The 25,750-nt window shown below is 37.6% G+C and overlaps 1 protein-coding gene across 1 annotated transcript in view; it reads left to right on the top strand.

The window, feature by feature from the left end:
* THSD7B (thrombospondin type 1 domain containing 7B) overlaps window positions 1–25,750 on the top strand; it is an 856,222-nt gene that overhangs the window by 484,083 nt on the left and 346,389 nt on the right. Inside the window, exons 11-12 of the mRNA XM_032856149.1 lie at window positions 20,533–20,662; window positions 24,132–24,235. Of these exons, the coding sequence (XP_032712040.1) occupies window positions 20,533–20,662; window positions 24,132–24,235 (234 nt within the window). The remainder of the gene's footprint in view (window positions 1–20,532; window positions 20,663–24,131; window positions 24,236–25,750) is intronic.

Genomic DNA, 25,750 nt, shown 5'->3' with positions numbered 1-25,750 from the left:
AGCCCCTTGCCCATTTCCCAACATGAGCTGCTGCTCAGAGGTCGGAACTCAGCTGGTGCGAGCTACACCTCAACTTCAGAGGAAATATTAGTCTACATAAGAGCTGACAAGGAAGTGTTCTCAGTCCGCACTCTTCCTTCTCGCCCTGGCCCCCTCTTCTTTGGCACCAGAGATTGATGTACAGCTACAGGGGCCTGGAGTTCACAGCATCACCAGCTGGGATTTTTCCTCACTTCCTACACTGGCTCCAGGAGTTGGGTGTGATCCCATATGGCTAAAGAGGTGAGGATCCCCCAGCTCCGAAGGATGAAGTAACAGGTTCAAGGTTAGCCGCCATGCATGGCAGAGGCACAGCCATCATGAAATGCAGATTCTGTGACTCCAGGGCCTGCCTGCTTTATCGCACCACAAGTTCTTTCTCCTGCCAATAGGCACAGCACAATTCAAGAATTTGGAGACTAGGACTCTCAAACCTATGAAGGAGCGTGACACCTCACAGACCTATCATACATTGCATTCACATGTGCTGTTTCATTGACCATCGGACAGTTTGGTGAAACAGGAAGCTGTTCTATTAGGGCTGCTCCAAAGATGAGGTGAGAGGATTGGTCAAAGGAAGGACTCCTGGTCACCTGGGCCAAAAGGAGCAAAGGGCGGATGAAAATACCCAGGTTACATTAAACTTACCACATTGCCTTTCCTGGTGAGCCTGTATAGTTATAGGGAAAAAAAGCTAGACAAGGTCAGACTTATCACTAAAAGGCTATAATATCAGCAAGTCTTTGTTTCATTTCACTGTCTCTTCCTATCAAATTAATAAAAGCTGTAATTTATTGATGTGCATTATCCTATTCTTACCTCAATCCTGTATGGAAAGAACTGTTATTACTCCATTTTACATATGAGGGAATAGAGGCTTGGGGATAGGACCCAAGATTGCAACACTAATAGAGGGCAAAACCACATGGAAGCCTAGGCTCTTATCCACTCATTCAGCAATGAACGTTTGCTGAAATATGAGTGCCTTGTAGCCATAGTGCTCAGCACCATGTGCATATATGCAGACTGGTGAGTGGAGACAGATCCTTCCATCATGGAGGGTAGAGACTACTTATAGGAAAATGGAGGCATTGAACCCACAATTACCCAATGCGCATGCAGATGCAAATCATAATATGTGCTTGGTAGAAGATCAGAGTGCTGTGAGAGAAAATAGTAAGGAAAACCAGGATCTCTTTCTCCTTATCTCTGCTGCTTGCCCAGATCCAACCAAGGTGTAAATCCTTGCCTTTACAGAATTTGTCCTGATGATGCTGCTGGAAGCAACCATTCCTCTCTCGAGTCCCATAACCCTGTCTGACTTGCTTGCATTCTAACTATCGGTAAAGGTGTTTTGTGTGTCTCTGAAGGGACGTGAAATCTTTGAAGGCTGGAACCCTTTCTGCTTTCATTCCCAAAAGTGCCTAGTAATAAACTTAAGACAGAACAGAACTCAGTAAATCCATGTCAAATAAATGGATGCCAGTTAAAAGCAACCTGCTTAAGCAAAGCTAGCAAATTGCTGAGAGGAAAGTTGATATGCCTTTACAACTAAATTTCTTTCATAAGTGATTTTGTAGCTTACTGCAAGAACATGCATCATGATGTCAGTGACAGAAGATGTAGGACATAAAGAATCAGATTTATCTCTGGCTTCCTGGCAAACATACAAGTTAAAAACATGATTCATCTTTTTTGTTTATTTGTTTACACATTCAGTCATTAATTCACTCATTCCTATGTCCATCAGTCTGTGTGCTTACTATTATTTTGAATGGAATCATATGAGTATCGCATGGGAATCAGAGCCCATTCAATTGGTAATTCCCAGAAGGCATTTTCTACTGCAATTCCACATTCCAACCTAGGTCACACCAACTGAGGCAGTGTGTCCATTGGAAATGAAATAAAAGGTTTCATGATTTTATGGTTGTGTTATTTTAATAAAACCCAAAGGGATAATGTTGAAATGCAAAATTATGGTCATGTGGCCCAGACTGGTCCAAGAGTAAAACAATAATTTTTTTAAAAGTTTTGTTTATTTGACACAGAGATCGAGAGTACAGGTAGGCAGAGCAGGAGCAGAGGGAGAGGGAATTGCAGGCTCCCCGCTGAGCAGGGAGCTGATGAGGGGCTCAATCCTAGAACCCTGAGATCATGACCAGAGCCAAAGGCAGCCGCTTAACCCGCTGAGCCACCCAGGCACCTGAGTAAAACAATAATTTGATCAGATTTCTCAAAGTGTGGCCCATGCATTCCCAGCTCAGAATTACTGGGAATGCCTGTTAAAATCCTGAGAGATTCTGACTTTGAGGTCAGGACTGGGCCCTCAAAATCTGCCATTTTTAAACCAACTGCCTTAGTAATGCTAAGATACATTAAAGTTTGAGAATCCTTGAACTATATGGAGACATTTAATTTAACCATTAGACAATGGACTATTTAAGAAATGTGTAATTTGCATTTACTGTATTCTAATCATTTTAGTTTTCAAGGATCCAAAGTTTTTAAGTTATAGTAGGTTAAAATGGCTTGTTGGGAAATGATAACAGAAAATATCACAGATATTCAAAAAGAAGGGGAAAAATCCCCATGGACCTCATGGAAACTAGAAAAGCAAACAGGAAGCGAGGCTTCATTCTTCAGCTTCTGGGCCAGTGCACTTCCTCCTGTCTCTGCTTCTCTATGTACACCTAGTGACCTGCCTCTTATAGTGGACCTTCTCTGAATCTGTATGCTCATAACTAGCAGATACAGAGCCCCAAAATGGCTGTCTCAGGCTCAACTCTACCACACTTTCTTCAGTCAAGCACTCCACATGGACAGAAAGTTACCTTTTGGCTCTTTATTGAGATTACAAGAAAGAGAATCTGCTGGTTCAGTGTGTGTCAGGCCCTCAGCCACTTCAACAGCTTATGGACCAGCCCCCTCAGGTCAGAACCCATCTGAAAGGGGAAGGGGACCGTGTGCAGAAAGGCAGCAGGAGATGAGTGCAGGAGCATTCCCCCTCAGATAGGGCCGTGGTTGTTCCCCCACTGAGACTGACCTCTCTAGAACACCCAACTCAGCTCTTTGGAAGAGAATCCAGAACCTGACAGATGCCCTCACTTCTGCTTCAACCAGACTCTGTAGGTGCTGAACTGCAGGGAGAGGCATGGCGAAACCTACCTGCTTGATTCCAAAGCAAAAACCATCCTCTTTCACTTCAGAGTTGGTTTGGGAAGAGTCGTTTACATTAGGTAGAAATACAGAAAAGGAAAACTGAAGCCCCAGGTGACAGAAATGCAGTAGAATTATGTGCTCATGAAGAGTAGAAACTGGAAGGAGAAAGAAAGCTCTCGCCCTGAGTATGATTGGAGTCAGATATTTTACTTCTATCAAATTGTGCAGTTTGTGTGTACTTGAGTTCTTACCAAAATGTCTAGGCTGGGATTTCTATCAACAGTCTGTTCTCAACAGTGTCGTCTTGGTTATCTTATAAAGTAAACTAACATATCAAACAAAATAAACAAAAGCAGGCAAATTTTTAAAAATGTAGATTTGGTGCATGAAGTTCCACTCTTTATATCTGAAATCCACCGTCTTCGTTCTACATTTGCAACTAATACTTGCTACAAAGCATTATTAATCTCCCTCATTCAAAAGTCAAGCTACATTACCATCAATAAATCCTGTGGCTCATGTGTATATTCATAATAATTTATTGTTTGCCTTGGTGGCAAAAATCCCTGTTTCTTCAGATATGAATGCTCTTTCTTTTCAAACTCTTTTAAGTTCTGACTGGTTTCTTTCTCCTATCTCGAGAATGCTCTGCAGGTAATACAATGCATCACAATATAATTTCTCTTTGCTTTCAGAAGTAAATAAGCTACCTTTCAGAAATCAAGTTACCCATTCTAATTAGGAGTTTATTTTTAGAGTTTCAATATACTTCTTATGAAGAAATAGAATAAATTAGTTGTGATTTAGATGGGGTATTACTTTAAGTTTATTAAATAATTTTCTACAAGTAAAGGAATAAATTATTTTTCACTTCCTTGGCTTTGATCCTATGTTATTATGATTCTAAATTAGTGTATGGTTTAAGGAGAATTTTGACTCACTGGATTAGCTAATATGATGGTAGATTTATAAACTAATTTGTCTTACTACAATGAAGCTTAGGGTTAGAGGTAGAGCTAAATGCTGGGATCTTAATATGTCAACTTGGAGCTCTAGGTTTTATAAGAATGTCAAATAATTTATCTTGCTTAAATTCATGCTTAAAATGAGGTAGATTGTTCATAGTCTAGACAAACAACTTTTAAGTCTTCCTAATAGAGAACTCTTCACTGGATATTCTGCTAATTTCTTGAAATTCCCTCAAAATTAAGTTGTTACATGGAATGGCATGTTTTCAGTGATGAGTAATGAGTATGCTAGGAATTGTGGATGCTTTGCTAGTTGAGGTCTTTTCAGGTTAAACTTAGTTTGCTCAGATACCTAAAATATGCTTATCCTAACTTTACTTAGAGACCTTATGAATGATAATCAAAGTAAGAATATAGACCACATGTACAATGACAGGTTCTGTGGGAAATGCGCTCATTTCTAACTTGAGCCAACAATATCCTCTTCTTCTCGATGACCAAATGCTTTTTGAACTGAAATTGATTATATTCAGTTTGGCACTTAATTATATTCTTTCTTGAATTTTTCTCTAATTTGTTCATGTGTAGTGGAAAGAATATAACATAGTTATGGTAGACTCCTAGTGTTGCCCCTTAGCTGTGTGTTCTACAATTTAGTTATCCTCTCTGAGACTCTATATGCTCACCTGTCACATAGATATAACATGTAACGTGTGTAAAACAATATACTTCCTAGGGTTTTCTTATCCTATGTGAAGAGGCTAGCTTAGCAGTAGTTATTCAGTGTGCACCGATTCGCTCCTTGTCCTCCATTTTGTATTTCATCTTGCCTGAGTAAGCTGTAGGATCTATGGGTATTCAAGCTCAAGCAATAAAGTTATTAGTTTTATAAATGAAAGATAGAAGTGTATTGTATGTATATGTGTAGTAAGAATGAAGGAGAACAAGAAAGAGAGAGGCTTTCTTGTAGCGGAAAAATAATAGGAGTTTAATAAACATAGATTGTTATATTGCGTGGAACATGAAATACCATGGTACATGAGCTAGAAGCACATATTCGGTCTTGGACTTTGAGGAAGTCTATCTTTACCCCACCCACTTTTTCCTCCACCCAAATTTAGAAACAATTGAGAATTAGTCAAAATAGTTGGGGATCAAAATATCAGCCGATCCTCAACTGTATACTTAGATAGGCTTAACCACCTGGTCACAGCCCATGCTAGACAACTAAAAATTTGATGACCATGGCCCAGAACAGATCAAAATATGTGCATTCTGTGAGCAGATAAATCCTAAAAAACAAGAAGGAGAGAGATGGAAGAGCTGTATTTGTCCACCTCCTTCTCCCAAAACCATGATTTAGATGCCCCTCATCTTTCCCAAAGAAGACACAAGTGGGGAAGAGGGAGAAAATCCTGGGAAATGAGTCTAGTAGAGATGGATATGTCCCTTCTCATGGGAGGAATCATCTAGGGGGCTCCACCCTCACAGACTGGTACTAGGAAATTTTGCAAAACCCTGTTCCACCTTTCACTGTGTTTTTTACTTTTCCTTTTAGCTACCTGGGCCTCCTTTTTGACCAAACTTGTTATATCTCGTTCAGACTTTCACTGGCTGTACCTCCTTCCTACAATGCTCTTCTCTCTGAATGCTTTTTGCCCAACATTTTGGTTTCAGTTCAAGTATCACGTCTTGGTGAGCCTTTCTCTGACAGCCTTATTAGAAATCCCCTCTTCCCATTCTCTTTCTTGCTCATACACGTTTCCCTCATAGCACTTAACCATTCTCCCAGTTAGAAAGTGAGCTCCATATCTTGTTCACTGCTTAAACACACTGAAGAGTGGTAGCCACGGAGTAAGTGCCTAAATGGTAATCGAATGAAAGATAACAGATGAATGTATCAGTAATTCAGTAAACTTTTTGTAGGCTTCACTGTATACCAAGCTTTCTGCCAATTGCTCGTAATATTAAGATTAATAAGATGCCGTTACTTTATTCAAGGGACTTTTTTGATAGAGGATTCAAAAACACAAACCTATCTTTTTTATTATAGGAATGAGCACAGAGTATTAGGCAGCCAAAGAGGGGGGTGTCTTACTCTAGTGAAGATTTGGTAGATCAGGAAATTCCAAGTAAACATGGAATACAAGTATCTTAAATATAGAAGAGGGGATGGATGTGTGTGTGTGTGTGTGTGTGTGTGTGTGTGTGTATGCTTCACAGCGAGAGAGTGCATTTTAATTAAATGAATTACAGGCAGCTAGTGGAGCTTCAGTTGCATAATGCATATGGAGGAATGATAAGAAATAGGGTTAGAGAGATATGCAGGAGCCAGTTTATGAAAAGATTTATGCCATTCTAAAAAGTTTGGACATTATCTGGAATTCTAATAGACACTTTAAATTTTAAGCATGGGTGTGATAAAATCTGATTTGTGTTTTAGAAAAAAAAATAGTACAGAAAATAATGAGGTTAGACAGCATTGGAAACCAGTGGAAAATTATGAGAGCATTCAATTATCTGGGCAAGAAATGAGGAGAATCTGTTTTCTTGAATAAAAAAAATGTGAATTGTAGGTAACTGTATAAATTACCATAACTCAACATTATATAATAGCCTGTCTTCATGACCCAGTGTGTACTGAGTTCTTTGCCCATCCTGTGGAGTTCACGTAACTGGATGATTATGCAAACCCTCTCTCCTGCTCAAGGAATTTAAATGCTAAGAGAGAAGAAGAACCATAAGCAACTGTCAGAACTCTGGGATGGAGCAAACCCTTCCTACTCACCTCTCTGTATACTTCCAAGCTTTAAAATGATCACAAAGATGGAGGGGATCTCGTTAATTCCTCACATCACCATTGTTTTTATCAGGACCAGCACCATAATTTGCAAGACCCAATGCAAAATGAAAATGTGGGATGCCTTGTTTATAAATTATTAAAAGTTTCAAGACAGCTGTAGCAAAGCATTAAACTAAGAGCCCTACCAAGCCTGGGACCCTGTAAGCTTATGGCTTTCTTTAGGGGCCAGGTTCCTAACTGGTTTTGAATTTTTCTTCCTGGGAACAGTTGCCATTATTGGTTTGCATTTTATTGGACTGCAATTCTTCTTGCATTTGACTGAGAACATTCAAGTGTTGGAGGCATAGGATAGCAAAACAGACCAGTAAGAACACATAGTTTGGATGCAGACTTCTTGAGTTTCGAGTCCTCTTTATTCATACTGGAATCTTGGATGAGATACAAAACTTCTCTGTTCCTCCATTCTCTGACCTCCAAAATTGGGAATAACAAGATTAACTGTGTTTTAGGATTGTTATGAGGATTGAGCTGATTTATGCAGAACACTTGGCAGGGGAATGAATCATGGCAAGTGCCTGGGTTGTTTTTTGTATTATTTTGAAGATTATATTCTGGAAAGTAAACCTTGCTTCATTCCACATAGTGCAGATATCACCATTCAGAGTGAGGTTTATCATTGAATGAACAAAAATGGTTAATATTAATGTTATATCTGAATATTCTTAGAAATAATCCAGCTGTGTGTGAAAGGGAAGGGGTATAGATTAAATAAAAGCATAGCCATGCGACTATTGAAGCTGATGGATGAATATATTGGGTTCATTTGATATGTTTAAAAATTTCCAAAATTAAAAAGATAAATGTTTTCAATTGAGTTAAAAATAAACTTCTTCAGCATTCATTTTTCTGTGTGCCAGCAGATTTTCTCCAGCTATATCATCTGCCTTATTGGTAGAACCTAATGTCCCCAAATTTCCTTTCAAGAGAAAGATATTTGTAGATGGCTGTATTTTCATCCAGTCATGATTTTTCACACACCCATCTCCTTATTTATTCAACAATCATTTATTAGATGCCTTCTAGGTTTTAAGCACTACAAGACCTGGAGAGCAGAGAGAGACAAGAAGACAAAAGTATGCAACGTGGATCTTTCTAGAGGCATGGAAGCATGGGAAGAGGGCTACTTGGCTGAGGATGGAGTGGGAAAGACTTCTTGAAAGAGGTGACCATCTGTTCAGTCTCAAGCATAGGGGGTTACCTAGATGTAGAGGGAGAATAAATACTCTTAGCTTGCCCCAATACAATTGCTACATATTACCAGATTCCAAACCCTGAACTAATTACATTCCGTTATCTGATTCTTCTTCTTCAAAGCCTCAAATAATTATTTCTAATTATTTCCTTTTGAGGTACTAGAAGATAAGTATTTTCCTAAGTTCCCAAACCTGACTGATATTCCAGACTCACCGATACTAAGTCATTACATCAACACTAAGCCAAAACAGGAATTTCAAGAGCAAGAGACTTTAGATTGATGCAAACCATTTTTTACTTGTAGACACATCCTAGAAGGGACATTCCAAAAAGTTGCAGAAACCAGGATTCATGTGGTTGAGCCAGAGTGAGTGGTGGTGTCTTTTGAGCATGCCAAGCAGATGGCCAAGTGATACACTTCACTTATCTATGAGAAGAACAGAGGATCTGAGGGTCTGAAGTTGCTAGTTATATATCCCTGTGCTGTGTCCTCATTATGCTGTGACACATAAGCTTGACCTGGAAGTCCTTCTGTACTCTAGCTGTCAACACAATGCTGGGCAGGAATAACAACCTTTTATGCCCATGAAGGCATAAAGCATTAAGAAGTTAGGGTAATAGGGATTATTTAAAAGAGTTGTTATGAATATATGGTTCAGTGTTGATGCCCAATAAGGATTATGTCTTGAGTTTATACCTTGATGGCATCTGTGTCCCTCAGACCTGTCTATAAACAGTCCAGTGTGGTTGCAGAGTACCGTACTCTTAAGGCTGATGGAGTGCAATGCATTAGGGATCTGTGTAGCAAGCAGGCACTAGACGTTTCATCTGCTAAAATGAAAAGGGTTCTGCATGGAGGGAAAATAAATCCCTGTCATTTCAGCACGGGTTGGCAAGAAGAAAAGACAAGTGCAAATTGTCATTATAAATAGTGTTGTTAACCCTCCTCATTTATAGTACACATTTCCAATTATACCCATTATGATGTACTTAGCTAGAGGGCAGGTTGCATTTTTAAAATGTGTTGAGAGCATTAATGATTTAGCTAGTGCTCATTTGTTTTCTGTTGCTTGGTTAAGCATGCTGCATTGTCTTTTTCCTGTTTTACATAGCGGAAGAATAAGACTTGCCAGCTTTCAATGTGCTAAATCAGTGATTCTCTGCCCTGGAGATTTTTTAAACATACAAATATTTGGGCACCACCCACCCAAGATTCTGATTTACACGGTTTGTGTTACGAGGCCGGGGGACGGAGCATTAGGAGTTTTTAAGAACATCCCTTGAGATTCTCATACGTAGCGAACATTAAGGACCACGTGGGTTGAGTCAAAAGCAAGATCAGTTGTGGGTGACTCCAGTTATCATATATAGAGAAAGGAAGGGCCACACTCTAAGGTGGTCACTATTTGATAAGGTCAGCTTTACAAATTGCAGATGTTTTAAGAGCTGCAGTGATGAGGATAGCAAGTAGAGGAATTTGGAGATAATCTCTAGAAATTAGAACTATTGCATAGGCTTCAGTGAGTGTTTGGTAAGTACCATAGAGAGAGCATGTTTATTTGCCGCGAAGGCCATCCTAGATAGTTTATGCAGATAAAACCATGAGTTGCTTCATCTGAAATGAAGGGTTCGTGTTTTTAAAGAATAAGGAACTTTAAGTGGACACGCACTCACATATATTACATTTGCAAAATTCTTTAAATCCAATTTAATTAGGCATTCCTAACAGGTGTCCTATGAGTTGGCTCAGCGGTATTACCCACATAGGATAAGCAAGAAAATTGAAGCTCTCAAAGGTTAAATGTGTTGCCCAAGGTCATATAGCAATTCAGTAATGAGCTGGGATTAGAAATCAGCCCTGGAGGTCCTGTCCGTTGCCAGAGCCATTGAATGTGGCCTCTGTTGTAAAGTGAATGATGATTATGAACATTTAGGAATATAGAGTACTTTTTTTTTTTCAGGCAACATTTTAAAATGAAAGAAGTGTATGGATATCCTGGAGCTTATTTTCAACAGTCCTAGGAAGTTTAGCAGAAAAGCTTTGCAATTTTGTTTAATTTCATTGGTATATAGATACGCTCAGTGTTCATTTTGAAGTACTTGGAGGTCTAGGCTGGGAGGGAACTTTGGAGGGTGGAGGAGGCTATTCTCGATGTATCTGCTTTCTGTCTAGAATACCAAGATGGGTAGGAAAGAAGAAGATGAAAACTCTCCCCTCAGATTTCTTCTAGGGCATTGTGGTGTGCCCTATTTAAGCCTTCCATTTCTCCTCAAAGAGTGTAGTGGATCAATGGGCTTTGAATAGTGTATACAAAGTCTATATTATCATTTCTGAATACTTATAAAACTGTGGAGAACTTCTACATTATTATCCATCCATCAAGTTTCACTTCTGCTTCACTGGGGAGATTTAATATGCATGTATGTACCATTCAGTATCACGCGCAGCACCTAGGTACGCCTCCTACATAGAGCAGAAACCTGATAAATATTTAACGACAGTGACAACACTGTATGTGGTAAGTGCTTCCCTCCAAGAACTGAGAGTCACAGTATCTCTTTCTCCAGATTTAAGTAGGAGACAGCTGAGCTGGTGGTGAATCCTGGTTTGTACCTTTCCTAAAAAAGAAATCTCACCAATGGTTGTGACTAGCCTAGAGAGGGGCATTCTCTTGTGTATAATTAGTCAGTAGAGAGAATGTTCCTTCTAGGGGATTTAATGTTGAAGAAACTTGTGCTGTCTACTATCATACTGTGATCTCTGTCCATAGATCTGGCTTAGAAACAGACTTCTTAATGACCATTTGGAATTTTTGCCAAGTGAAAGCTGTTTTCTCCTTATATTCATGCTTCACTTTGATTAAATACCACTTCTGTTTAGTTATATAGCTTTCATTCATGATGTTTCTAATATAACAACACATATCACTTAACTCCAGTCAGTTATCTTCAGGTAAGCCCTATACTTTCCTTTCCCTTTCATTTTTAATTTAATTCATGAAGAAGTGTGCTTGGGGCACAGGACCATCTTCTTCGGATGCACGGGCTGCTATCTAAAGCAAGTGATCCGTTTGAACAGATAATTTTAAGAGCAGCAATGCAGTGTACCTTTCTCATACATTTGAAATGCAAACCTATGCTGCAGTGAGAAACAAAATGTGCTTGTTTCTTGTATTTGCAAGGGGGGTGGTCTTTTTTTCAGAGTGATCATATAATTTTCATGGAAACAGAGGCACTTCTGAGAGTGAGTGGATGAGCTCTTCTTATGTAAGCCGGGATAACTGGCATTAACTAAGACTTCTTTGAGCAAACAAGGTATTTGATCACCTTTTCTGTTCCTCTTCGATGATACGAGAAAATGGTTGATACAAATTGCCTTGCAATTGTAATTTAATTTACCAGGAATGTGAGATGGTTTTCAGCCACTCAAGGTCTACTCCGGATGCTTGGAACATGGCCCGAGACAGCACTGAATAGACTGGTTTATCACAGTTTTCTTTAAATATGAAGAAGCCTCAACTCTTGAAGGGTTTCTTCATATATATATATATATATACATATATATATATACACACATATATACACACACACACACACACACATATACATATATATATATACACACACATATACATATATATATATATATATATATATTTTTTTTTTTTTTTTAATCTTTCTTCTCACCTTCTCTCATGAACTCATGTTGGAGAAGATTCCTGGTACCAGGCAATATGCACATGCTTTACGGGCAGTATTTCGTTGAATCTTCCTGGGAATCATATGAACTAGACCCTTTTATTTGGTCTGTTTTACAGCCAAAGAAGCTGAGATTTAGCAAGATTAAAGGACTTGCCTGGAATCTAGTAGGCACCTGAATTGTTACTAAACCTCAGGAAGTACTTACGTGTGGTTCTTTATATGATCAGCATCTTCAAATATTGGTGCCATCCTTTTGCTTCAAGATCAATTACAGAGGAATCACGAGTAGATTTTTGGTTTTGTTTGTTTAATGGTAAACTTGATATGTAAATGCGGAGGAGGACCAAGAGCACCAGATGAGAATCAAGAGTTTTAAGGCAACAAACTCTAGAAGAATGTTGGCACCATGAAGCAGAATGGGTCACTAAGATCTGTTAGACCCATTAATAATGGAGATAATTGAGAAACAAGGGAAAGTTAGAGCAGTGATTTTTTAAAATCTTCTTTCAGATTTCTGCAGATTGACATCAGTATATCTGCTGATATTCAGTAGATATTAATAGATACTGCTGATAACACAGTAATCCCACGTGTGGTTTACACATCTGCTTGCTTTTGGAAGACCTCCCCTCCTGTGCTCATCTGTATGCCTCTCTGTCAGCCAGGGCTTATACTCACTATGCTCTACCATGCTCCACTTGCTCTTTACCTACACTCAGACTTCAGATCGTTTGGAAGCTTAGCGGGTCCATTCTAGCCCTGGTCTTTGGTTGACGAACCCTTACACCAGGGACCAGCACTCATGATCTTCAGTTCAGTATGAAGTGCCGTCCTTGCCTGGCTGTGAATCACCCAGAGCTACTCTTACAGACCAGTTTCTTCCATCCTTGCTACCATCTTTCTGGGAAAAGAGTGGGATGGACCTTCACAGAGAATCTATAAATATTTCATATTCTTTCTATATCAATAAATAACTCACTTGTATATTTCTGATATTAAATATGGCTCTTGATGTTTAAGCTGCCATCTTCTCTAAATGTTACTTCTTTTGACTATAAGTATTAACTTAAGTGTAATTATGTCTGATGACTAAGTGGTGATAAAATATGCATAAATCAAAATTGAATTTAGACTCGTTGTTTATTAGGTATAATCATGCTTGAACTGTTACTTATGTTTGCAAACAGGAACTTTATTTTTTTAATTTTTTTTAAAATTTTATTTATTTACTTGACAGAGAGAGAAGGAGATCACAAGTAGGCAGAGAGGCAGGCAGAGAGAGAGGGAGAAGCAGACTACCTGCTGAGCAGAGAACCCGATGCGGGGCTCAATCCCAGGACCCTGAGATCATGACCTGAGCTGAAGGCAGAGGCTTAACCCACTGAGCCACCCAGGCACCCAAACAGGAACTTTAATTTGTTATTTTTTCATAGGTCCTAATGAGATTGGAAACATCGCTCACCAAGCCCCACAAGCACTATTATTGGCACTTGAAACCTTCTGCCAACAGGGTACTCCTGGAGAATTAATTAAAAAGGAAGAGGTATCCCTTGGGAATAACAGAGGAGTGAGGATGGGAACTCCTCCTGGGAATGCTCCTTGCTCTTTGTTTCACCATAAAATCTCATATGGAAAGATTATGGGCTTTGATATCTGTTTAGTTACAGTTTTAATGGCATAGTTTTAATAGCTTTAGAACTAGCTAGGTGACTTTGGGCAAAAGATTTATCTCTTCCACCCTCCATTTTCTTATCTGTAAAGTGGGAACAATAATGATAATTTTAAAATAAGTGAAAATGGTGGTAGTGATATCAGCCTCATAAAATGTTTTAATAATAAAATGAGACAGCATATGCAAAATACCCAAAAGCAGATCTGATATATACTAAGGAGATAATTCTTGGAAACTTACAATGCATTTTACATACATATGTAATCCAAATATTTTCCACCTTCAAAGCCACTATCTTCCATTCTCTGTCTACTTCCCTGAAATCAATTGCTGTGTATTCAACAGAAAGGGAGGTTCTGTTGGACACCAGTTCCTGAGAGCGTAAGCCTTTTGCTTGTCCTCTGTTGTCTGACTTCTGACTTTGATGCTGGGTGCTACCAGAAGCATCCTCTTCTGTTGCTAATTACTTCTTGGATTTCTGGAATTATTGTCCTTCCTTGGTACAAAACTGCTCCCTTCAGGCTGGCCTGAAGTAGAGTTGGAGTGAGAAGACTACTGACTACTCCATCCTAAGTCAGATGTTGCCTGCCCTTAACTTTCCATGACACCAGCTAAATCATGTCTCTGGTGCATAACTGACTCTTCCATAGGTCTGGTTATAAGTTGAGGTACTTTTATCACAGAAAGTGGAAAAACCCTTTAAAGCTGAATGCTAACTATGACCCTTCCAAAGTTTAGGACAAAGAAAAGCATCACACAGAAAAAGAAATTTTTAGCACCTATCTCACAGATTTTGGTGTTGTTTCCTTATGTCAAGATCATAGTTTATCTCTCTTTTCTTCTTTGAAAACATACACATTTTTCGTCATGTCTGTACAGTGTCAATCAGTTTTCTTTCTGAAAAAATCTAGCCTCTATTTTAAAATTTTGTTTTGCCCATAGAATCCATCCCTCCACCTGAATGTCTGTAGGGCACGATATTCAGTGCAACTGTGTTCCCCAAACTTTGAATGGCTTGACTTGCAATTATATGATAAAGCATAAAACCTTTGTGTGGGAATGTTCATTATGCGTGTGTGTATGTGTGTGTGACTGTGTGCACTCACACATGAGCATGCAGTGTGAAGGGACGAATATTGATCCATGTTCTTTCTTAAGTAAGGTAAAGGCATCTGTTTCATTTTTCCTATTCTCTTCAGTTTTTATTTCTGGGTCTCCTAACATAACACTTGGACCACACACACACACACACACACACACACACTCACAGAAAAACCCACACAAGTACAAATCCTAAGGGTAAGCAATAATTTTCATACTAAGTACAGTGTAACTGGAATTAACTGGCAATGGGAGAAGAGACTTATTCCTAAAGGCATAATAATTTACAAAGCTGGCCACACCCAAATGTAGATAGCTTTATATAATTATACAGAACTTTTTTTTTCTTTATTGAAGTATAATTGACATAAAATATCCTGTTTCAGGTATACATTATAGTGATTCAATATTTTTATGCCTTATGAAATGATTCCCATGATGTGTAGTTAGCATCTGTCACCATAGAAAGTTATTAGAATATTATTGACTATATTCCTGATGCTGAAAAGGACATCCCATGACTTATTTATTTTATAACTGGAAGTTTGTACCTTGTAATCCCCTTTCCCTATATCACCCCCTCCCCCCGCCTCTGCCCCCTTTGGTAACCAACAGTTTGTTTCTTAGAGCTACAAGTCCGTTTCTATTGTTTTGTTTGTTTGTCTTGCTTTTTAGATCCTATGTATAAGTGAAATGATATGATACTTGTTTCTCTGACTTTCATTTAGCATAATGTCCTCTAGTTCCTTCCAAGTTGTTGCAAATGGCAAGATCTTCCTTTTTTCTGACTGAATAATATTCTATTGGGTGTATATAGCACATTTTCTTTATCCATTCATCTACTGGTAGACACTTAGATTGCTTCTGTATCGTGGCTACCCTAAATAATGCTTCAGTGAACAGAGGGATACACATAGATCTCTTTGAATTGATAGTTTCTTTTTTTTTTTTCAGATAAATAACCTGAGGTGGAATTGCTGAATGGTATGGTAGTTCTATATTTAATTTTTTGAGGAACCTCCATACTGTTTTCATTCCCAGCAGTGCACAAGGGTTCCCTATTCTCCACATTCTCACCAGGACTTGTTATTTTTTGTGTTTTTGAGAATAGCCAATTTGACAGGGTGAGGTAATATTTCATTGTGGTTTTGATTTGCATTTCACTGGTGATTAGTGATGTTAAACGTCGTTCCATGTGTCTGTTGGCCATCTGTACATCTTCTTTGGAAACATCTATTTAAGTCCACTGCTCGTGTTTCACTTTTTTTTTTTTTTTTTTTTGATATGAAGTTACCTGAGTTTGTTATATATTTTGGATATTAACATTTTACCAGATATATAATTTGCAAATATCTTCTCTCATTCAGTGGGTTGTCTTTTTGTTTTGTTGTTTGTTTTCTTTGCTGTGCAAAAGGTTTTTTTAGTTTGATATAATAAATATAATTGTTTATTTTAGTTGTTGTTGCTCATGCCTGACAGACTGATCCCCGAAGTATTGCTAAGACCAATGTCACAGAGCTTACTGCCTATCTTTTCTTCTATAAGTTTTATAGTTTCAGATGTTATATTCAAGTCATTAATCCATTTTTAATTTATTTTTGTGTATGGTATAAGATAGTGGTCCAAGTTCATTCTTTTGCATGTAGCTGTGCTGACACCATTCATTGAAGAGACCGTCTTTTCCTCATGACATATTCTTGTCTGTTTTGCTATACATTAATTGACCATACATGTGTGGATTTATTTCTGTTTCTATTTTATTTCTATTCTAAATCATTGATCTGTATGTCTATTTTTGTGCCCATACCATACTGTTTTGGTTACTGTAGCTTTGTAGTATACTTTGAAATCAGAAAGTCTGATTGATTCCTCCACTCTGTTGTTTTTTCTCAGGAGTGCTTTGACTATTTGGGATTTCTATTTGTGGTTCTATACAAATTTGGGGTTTTATACAAATTTTAGGATTTCTTATTCTGGTTTTGTGAAAAATAACATTGGTATTTTGATGGGGATTGCACTGAATCTGTAGATTGCTTTAGGTAGTATGGAAATTTTAATAATATTAATTCTTCCAATCCATGAGCATGGTATATCTTTTCATTTATTTTTTTCTTCTTCAGTTTCTTTCATCAGTGTCTTGAAGTTTTGTTTTATTTTGTTTTTAGATTTTATTTATTTATTTGACAGAGAGATCACAAGTAGGTGGAGAGACAGGCGGGGGTGGGGAAGCAAGCTCCCCACTGAGCAGAGAGCCTGACCCAGGGCTCCATCCCAGGACCCTGAGATCATGACCTGAGCTGAAGGCAGAGGCTTAACCCACTGAACCACCCAGGCACCCCTGTTCTTGAAGTTTTAAGAGTACATGCCTTCTACCTCCCTGGCTAACATTATTCCTAGGTATTTTATTATTTTTGATGCAATTGTAAATAGGATTATTTTCTTAATTTTTTTTCTTTCTGATAGCTGATTGTTAGTGTATAGAAATACGACCAATTGCTACATGTTAATTTTGTATCCTGCAACTTTACTGAATTCATTTATTAGTTCTAATAGCTTTTTTTTTTTTAAAGATTTTATTTATTTATTTATTCATTCATTCATTCGACAGAGAGAGATCACAAGTAGGCAGAGAGGAAGGCACAGAGAGAGAGGGAAGCAGGCTCCCTGCTGAGCAGAGAGCCCGATGCGGGGCTCGATCCCAGGACCCTGGGATCATGACCTGAGCAGAAGGCAGAGGCTCAACCCACTGAGCCACCCAGGCGCCCCTCTAATAGCTTTTTTGATGGGATCTTTAGGGTTTTCTAGATGTAGTGTCATGTCATCTGCAAATAGTGGCAGTTTTACTTCTTGCTTTCCAATTTGGATGCTCTTATTTCTTTATCTTGTCTAATTTCTGTGACTAAGACTTCTAATACTATGTTGAATTAAAGTGGGAAGAGTGGCCATTTTTGTCTTCTTCCTGAACTTAAAGGGAAAAATTCTCAGCTTTTTACCAGAACTGGTTTTTCTTCTTAAGATTTTATTTATTTATTTGACAGAGAGAGACCACAAGTAGACGGAGAGGCAGGCAGAGAGAGAGAGAGTGGGAAGCAGGCTCCCCGCTAAGCAGAGAGCCCGACGCGGGACCCAATCCCAGGACCATGAGATCATGACCCGAGCCAAAGGCAGCGGCTCAACCCACTGAGCCACCCAGGCACCCATACCAGAACTGTTTTAATTACACTCCCCCACCCCTCTCTTTAACCTTCTATTTTATACTCCTTACTGGACGTTAAGTACTTTTAGAAAAGGGCAAATTAATAACATTCTTCCCTGTCATATAGTAACATGTCTCCTTTGATTTTATTAGCATGTCCTGGCAGGAAACAGTGGCCCTCTCAAATGGGGCAATTGGGAAAAATTTAATGAAGGGGTTATTTCCAAAAGACTGGGAAGGGTTACTTAAGCTCACAGGCGATGGTTCAGTACCTGGACTAGTGACATTTAGGAGCCTGAAATTTGATAGCGGTAGGAACAATTAGTAGAACTGTAGCTGGAGGAGAGGGCCATTCCATAGAAACCATGGCTTTTGGTTTGGGTAGAGAACAAACTGAGGTAATCCAGAAGATGAAATCTGGTGGAATAAATTCCCTGATCTTTCTCTTTTCTTATCATCTTTTCTCCTTATATTGTGTGCCCCATCCCTCTGTTGGCCAAACCCAACCAAAAGCCAATGGACAGTGGAGTCACTGATACACTCCTATGATTAGTTCCCTGGCTAGACAGCAGATTAAATATGGGGAAGAAAAAAAAAAAAAAAGGAGGGGAATAGGTCTGTAAGTAGTTGGAAAAGATCCTATGCTTAACTTAGTCAAGATCATGAAGTGTATAAATATGTTGGTTTCCTTTTCTTTCCATAATCTCATTAAAATAATAGAAATGAATTATAAAAGCCCTAATTCCTTATTAAAAAATACAGAGAGGACCATCAGTGGATGAGAGCTCTAAGCTCATTAACAAAAAACTTAGTAGACAAGACTAAAGAGCAGAAAAAGTGATGGTGCAGCACATGAAGCTATGACTTAACTTATCCGGAATGTGGATGGCAAGAGAAGAGGAAGCCATCTACCCATGAAGATTCTTTTGAACGGTGGTGGTTGGTCTGAGGGCAAGAATGAGGAGTGGGACTGGAAAAAAGTGGGTTATTTAAAGCCTTTAAATAACCATTAGAACCATAAAAATAGTGATACAATTATAAAAAATTGAAAGGTGTTGCAAAGTAAACTCCCATCAGTTATAACAGAAAGTCAAAAATAATGTCTAAAATTAATGAATCAAGAAAAAAATGACATAAGCTTATTATTTATAGATTTGGAGATAACCACAGAAGAACTAAATAGAGTTCAAAGTGTTCTAGAAGGAAGACAGGGAATTGGTTGTGGGTCAGTTGTTTCTCACTATAAGTCTTTGTACTAAAGATTTTTTAAAAAACTATGTGAATATACAATTTTAATGAAAGCTTTTTTTTTTTTTTTTGTCACACTCCCCTTAGTTTACTGGCTTTCTAGAAATTTTCTTCTTAATATAGTTAGATCCATCATCTGTCCCACATCTACCAGTTAATTCCATTTTCTTCTACACTACCCTTTTTCTTCATTCTTTGTAACCTCCTCAACAAGGGCACACTCACAAGCCGAATGTACACATTTTCCATCTGAATGCAGCTCCCTTTCTCTATGAATTCCATGCACCCATTTATGTCTCAGCAGTGTCTTTTCTCAGACTTTCCTTGGTCCAAAATGGCTTCAGCCTTTTTTATTTTTCTATTAAGATTTTAAGTCCCAGAATAAAATCTGCGTCCTCCAGGAGTTGTCTGATTTCCAGAGACAAAAATGATCACTCTTTCTTCTGTACTCTCATAACAGTGCACACTGTTGATTCTTCTCACTCTATTGATGTCTTAAACTTTTATCTCTATTTGCCTCCTTTTCTTTCTTTTTAATTGTAAGTTCAAGAATTTGTATCTTTTTATCTAGTGCAAATTTTGCATTGAAATAGTTGCTATCCACTGTAATATAATTGATTTTTATTGTTGTTATTGATTCAAGAGGAATCTAAAGAGTATGAGATGAGTGCCCCAGCACGTTAGAGTAAACATGGGCTGCCTTTACTGAGATGCCTATTAATACTTCTCCTATTCAGCCAAACCAGAAAGTAGACAATATTTTGTTCTGTCACAATTTTAGTGCCTTTTCCCTAAGTTCCAATTATATACATATTGTGTCAGGTTATGAGGAATACGAAATGTAAGAAACCAATATCCATAAATAAGTAAATTACTAATGTATTAATTTTAATGAGTGTTTGCATTGTAAAGTCACCCACAGAGGGAAGTGCCTTGCTGGAGGGAATGAATTGCTCATAGTAAAACTAGGCCCTTAAGCTATTGTTTTGAGATCAAAGAGGGTTTCTTGGGTTCCTTAGGTTATGCCATGTAACTCTTATGCCATAGGTAATATAAATTCTGATGAATTTAAAGCATAGTAATGCAGTTGGAAAATGGTCTTTGCATGTGAGATCAAATAGATTTGAAATCGCATTATTTAAGATTAACTATTTCACAGGAGTAAGATTGAGTATAATATGAAGTATTAATCCCTGGTTATTGCTTGTTATTCTTATTCCCTAAGTAGTCTTACCACGTATTCTTACTTCCCTCCCTACCTCCTCTGTCCCTCCTTCCCCCCCTCCTTCTCTTCTTCCCTCCCTCCCTTCCCTTCTGTGACTAACCCTAAATTTTTCCCTGCGTCCTCACAGAAGGGCACTATAATTTTATTTTTCCTTTACTTCAGGAAATACCACAGTAAAACAGTCTCGATATAGGATTATCATCCAGGAAGCAGCCAATGGAGGCCAAGAATGCCCAGATACCTTATTTGAAGAGCGAGAGTGTGAAGATATTTCATTGTGTCCCATATATCGGTAATTAGTTACCTTTTCAAATAATCATTAGATTTTAGTATAAATCATGACCTATTTTCTTTATATAGTTTATGATTTTTAGTGAAAAGTAAGATGAGATAATGTTTATCTTTAATAGCTCAACATTTTCCCCTCTTTTGAATATATTCAAAGGAGTAAAGAATATGAAAGTCATTTAACAGAAAAAATAAATAAACATGTTTTGATTTTAAGTGAGCTGCTGGAGTTCTGCCACCCAGGCAATTAATTTTAAGGATTAGGATCCAAAGAGATTTAGGATAAAGTCTTTACCTGGAAAACAAACACTCACATAAATTACCTCATTCTATTGTTTTTATCCTAAAGATTTTAATTAAGAACTAAGAATAAATATGTACTTTTAAAATAGTTATTTACTTTTATTTAAAAAAATTTGGTTCTTAAATTTTGTCATGTGCACATTTTAAGGAATTATCTACTTAGAAAAAGTTTAACCAATGGATAAAATTAAAAAAAAAAAAAGAAAATGACTTTTAAAGTATATATAGTACTTATATGTTCCCTCTTGATGAACTGGTGATTATTATTTATAAAAGCAATCCCTGAGATTTGTGTGTTTAGTCATTAATGCCCATTCTTGTAATGTTGGATTGAAGCATTGCTTTAGAGTACATCTGGAATAAATTTTTTCACTGTTGAGTTTTATTGCTTTGTGCAAAAATGTCTAGTGTTTCTCCTGATTATTTGAAAAACTGTATCTTAAAGTTATGAAATTCAAGGGCTAATTTGTCAGGAAAATACAAGTTATTTTTCTTTTTCCTTCTTTCTCTCTATTTTTTTAAAGAAGACTCCTCACATTAGATAATGTTAGAGTGTCATTGAAGAGTCTGCATTACTATCAATTCTATAATCCTTTATTCTCATTGTTTCTATCTAATGGCCAGTTTAAGGAGGATGTGAATAAATACTGGGAACATGCCCAGACTACCAGTTTTCTTTCATTAACCACAGGGCTGCTATGGAAACACTGTCAATATTCATCCCTTTGTACCATATATAAATATTGAAACTTCTGAGCCCAGCAAAAGAGCTCTTGGGGAAAGTAGCCAATTGAAAAAATTAACCAAATAAAATGTTATTAGGTATTTTTATGGATCCAAGGCTATTATAATCAGAGAAAATCCTAGATGTTATTAGTGAGATTTTTCCTTTCTACTGTCTACTCTCTTCACTCTGGTTGCATTTCATTTTAGCCACTCACGTTTGAACTTGTTTCCATCATTGACCTCCTGCCATTTTCCCCAGAAACTAGTTTTGCTGTGTCTGGATTGGATCACTGTTATCATTTCTCATGATGCCTAGTTTAGTATGTATACACATTATTAGCATGATTTTCTGCTCCTCAGTAAAGCAGCCTTGAATTTTGAACAACATGGTTCCAATTTAGTTTTTGCATCCCTTCTCATTGGTGTGTTAGGGAGGCAAGCTAATATAGGACCTTTATCATTATCTTCTGAATCTTCTTTTTGACTCCATTAAGGTGACATAATCACAGGCTTACATAGTTAAAACAGAATCAAAATGTCTGTAGAAATTTTTTTGTGAATTTGAGTATCTCCCAACTCATTAAGTTAATAACCAAAAGGGAAGGCAGCATGGTGATGTAGCCTTACAGAGAATTGATTATGGGGTCAAGGGTCTGTAGCTGAACATCCAGGGTTTTAGGAGGGACAACTGGCCTCTGAGTTGTGCAATCTCAGATATTTAACTTAACCTCTCTGAGCCCAAGTTTCTCATTCCAAAACCAAGTTTAATGAGAGTCCCGAAATTTCTTCCATTTCACTTTATGCAGCACACTGAACTAGACTGAACTCCATGGTCTCATTTCAATTTAGAAAGCCTCGGCAAACTGAAGGGATCTGATGAATGCTACATCCTATTGAAAAATTGGACTAAAACCCCTTGCCATTTCAGTTTCTGTGTTTTGGAATTATACTAAATTAATCTATGTATGTGCAAAGTAAATTTACAATTATTTAAAATTAAGGGGTTCTTTAAATGGTGCTTTTCGGTTTAGGTGTTTCTTGATTTCTCAATTCCTCAACTATTCCTAGTATGAATGCCACTTGAGTGAGGTCAATGATTATATTATATATATATAACATATATTTTACATATAAACTGGTCAATAATATTACATATATATTACATATGTATTTACATACATACATATGTATGTAATATATATGTAATAATATTGACCAGTTTTGCAAGATGAAAAAAATCCTAGAGATCTTTATCTATCAATTATTTCATCTCACAAAACTGGCCAATAATATTTTTGCTTCATGTTTCTGTTTCATTTTTTGAAGTAGCATTTCTTATTAGTGGTATTGGCTCATATGAAAAGTGTGAAAATATACTAAGGAAGGAGCAGAATCTGTGGTTACTCTTAAGGATTGAGTTTTCTGGTATATTCTTCTTTTTTTTTTTTTTTAAATAAGGATTTTATTTATTTATTTGACAGAGAGAGAGAGATCACAAATAGGCAGAGAGGCAGGCAGAGAGAGAGGGGGAAGCAGGCTCCCTGCTCACCCCATACTGGGCTTGATCCCAGGACCCTGAGACCATGACCTGAGCCAAAGGCAGAGACTTAATCTGCTGAGCCACCCAGGCACCCCTCTGGTACATTCTGAGGACAAGTTTAAGGATCTAAGTCAGTCTGTCTTGTGGATCATAAAAATAGAAAATTTTGTTTACCTGAGAAAGGAATACACTGAGAAACCACAAGGCCTCCGCAGTGAATATTTCCTTTGAGAACTAGAAATACTGATGATTCATCAAAGGTGGATCTGTTCCTCTTCCATGAGATGAACTATCACATAAGATAGGTCCCTGTGACCCCCCCATCACCCTTTTACTTTATGACTTATTGAGATATCTGAGTCACCTTAAAATCTTAGACACCACCTTATAAAAACCTCTGAAGCAGAAGATCAATTGTGAAGGTTTTCACCCCAGATTTTCAGATGTCCAGGCCTTGATTCTCACTGGCTCCAAAGGGACATGAGGATTTCTCTCTCTTTCTCTCTCTCTCTCTTTTTCCTTTCCTCCTCTTCTTCCTCCTGCTCCTCCTCTCTTTCTTCTTCTTCCCCCCCTTTTTGAAATAATTTTAGATAATACGGTAGGTAAAACTTCTCGATTGATCTGTGCTTTTAAGGATTTTTACTGCCGCCTTGCCCAGTGGACTACAGCTTATATAGAAAATGTCCACATTTTTAAAAAATGGAAATACTGCATTAACCATGAATCTAGGGTAGAGTGGACTATTTTCTTCCCTATTGCTCCATTTTATGACGTTGATTTTAAATCAGGTTTTATTGAATTACTGTTTTTGTGATTTTGGGATTTCAAATTCGTTCATTTTGTATATTTCTTTTGTATGTTTGTTATGGTGAAATTTTTAGTCTGCTCTTCTTTGTAATCACAGATGGAAGCCACAGAAATGGAGCCCTTGTATATTGGTGCCAGAGTCTGTCAGGCAGGGGATAATGGGCACCAGTGAAGCCTGTGGAAAGGGGGTACAAACAAGAGGTAAGGGAATTTTAAAACAGTTTTTCTGTTAAAATGTAATATAAAATTACGTTATTCTTATAAACTATTTCTTATTTTACATTTGAATAATTATGATATTATTGGACTGAATTATTTATATTTGTCAGTATTTGAGTTTAAGTTTGGCATTAGGTAATGTTGATATTATACCATCTTTTAACCATAACAAGCCAGTGTATCTGAGGACTAGTGCAATGGAAGCAGATACCTGTTCTCAGTCATTTGCATTTCTTAGTGCTTGTGTTCCAAACACATGTTAGACATAATCCAATGAATGAAAAATATGTCTATGGTTAGACCCAACAGTAGTCATTGCAGTCATTGCACTTTTTAGGTGCTAATTTAATCTTTGTTAAATGAATTAAGGATAATTGAATGAATGGACTAATCTTATAGTCATGACTTATATGTAATTGTTACATATATAGTTACTATGTGTTCTATATAATATGCATAGAAAGGAACTATTTAAATTCCTGGAAGACATTGCATATAGTCTTCTGGATCAAAGTAGAAGTACTTTTAATCATCAATGCCAAGGTGTGACATATTGCAATCTCTGAAAAGCGCTCAGAGTCTCATCAGACTGCTCAGTTTCCTGTTTCATTCATAATCCAGGTACCAATCAAATAAGGCTTGATAAGAAGTGCTTTATTCTTAAAATCTAACCACTTTGTTGCTAAAGGGATATATGTAGCAAAATCAGACCCTGTGGAACCAACTGCATTAAAATGGCTTTATAATTTTTTCTAAAAGCTTTATTTTAGAATGAAGTGTCTCTTTCTGTTGCCAAAGTTAATGTATTGGTTGGGATCAGTCAAGCCAGCAGCACAATAACTCCATGCTGTATCTGTTGATTCAGAGCTGTCCCCTATGACAGAGAAGTCCCCCATGGCCAGGTGGCAGTCTTAACATCCAGGTCAGTGGAATCTTATTGTGTCTCCTGGTGGAAGCATTGCTTCCTTTGGAACAAAGACCCATAGGGCAGCAAAACATAAGATCACAGGAGACAAGAAGCAAACATTTTACTAGTGAGTCACCAGAGGTTATAGTGAGTTATGTCACTTCTCTTCATTCCCTCCTCTTGATTCTTGGACCTATGAATCCTGCCTGTGGGGGAAACAGTACCCCAAATCAGGTGCTGATTCAGAGTATATACAGCCTTCTGTAAAACCTTATCTCAGCCCTGCAAGGTACTGCCACCTGACTGGAATTGTAATTGAGTCTGCAAAAGACCTTTCCACCACTCTGTCAGGCCAGCTGCTTCAGGATTGTCGAGGACATGGTAAGATTAATGAATTCCATGAGAATGGACCCATTGCAATACTTTGTTTGTTGTGAAGTGAGTTTCTTGATCGGAACTATAGACAAGGCATTCTGTAAGTCCATGGATAATAGTTTGGGCAGCAGTATTATTCGCAGGGAAGGCAAGTCCATATCCAGGATAAATTTCTATTCCAGTAAGAACAAAGCACTGTCCCTTCTACGATGGAA

Source organism: Lontra canadensis, unplaced genomic scaffold, assembly GCF_010015895.1.
Source record: "Lontra canadensis isolate GAN:19392208 unplaced genomic scaffold, GSC_riverotter_1.0 scaffold11, whole genome shotgun sequence".
In the NCBI taxonomy this organism is placed as follows: Eukaryota; Metazoa; Chordata; class Mammalia; order Carnivora; family Mustelidae; genus Lontra; species Lontra canadensis.
Note: the sequence above shows the minus strand (reverse complement) of the source record. Positions and strands in the feature narration are given on the sequence as shown.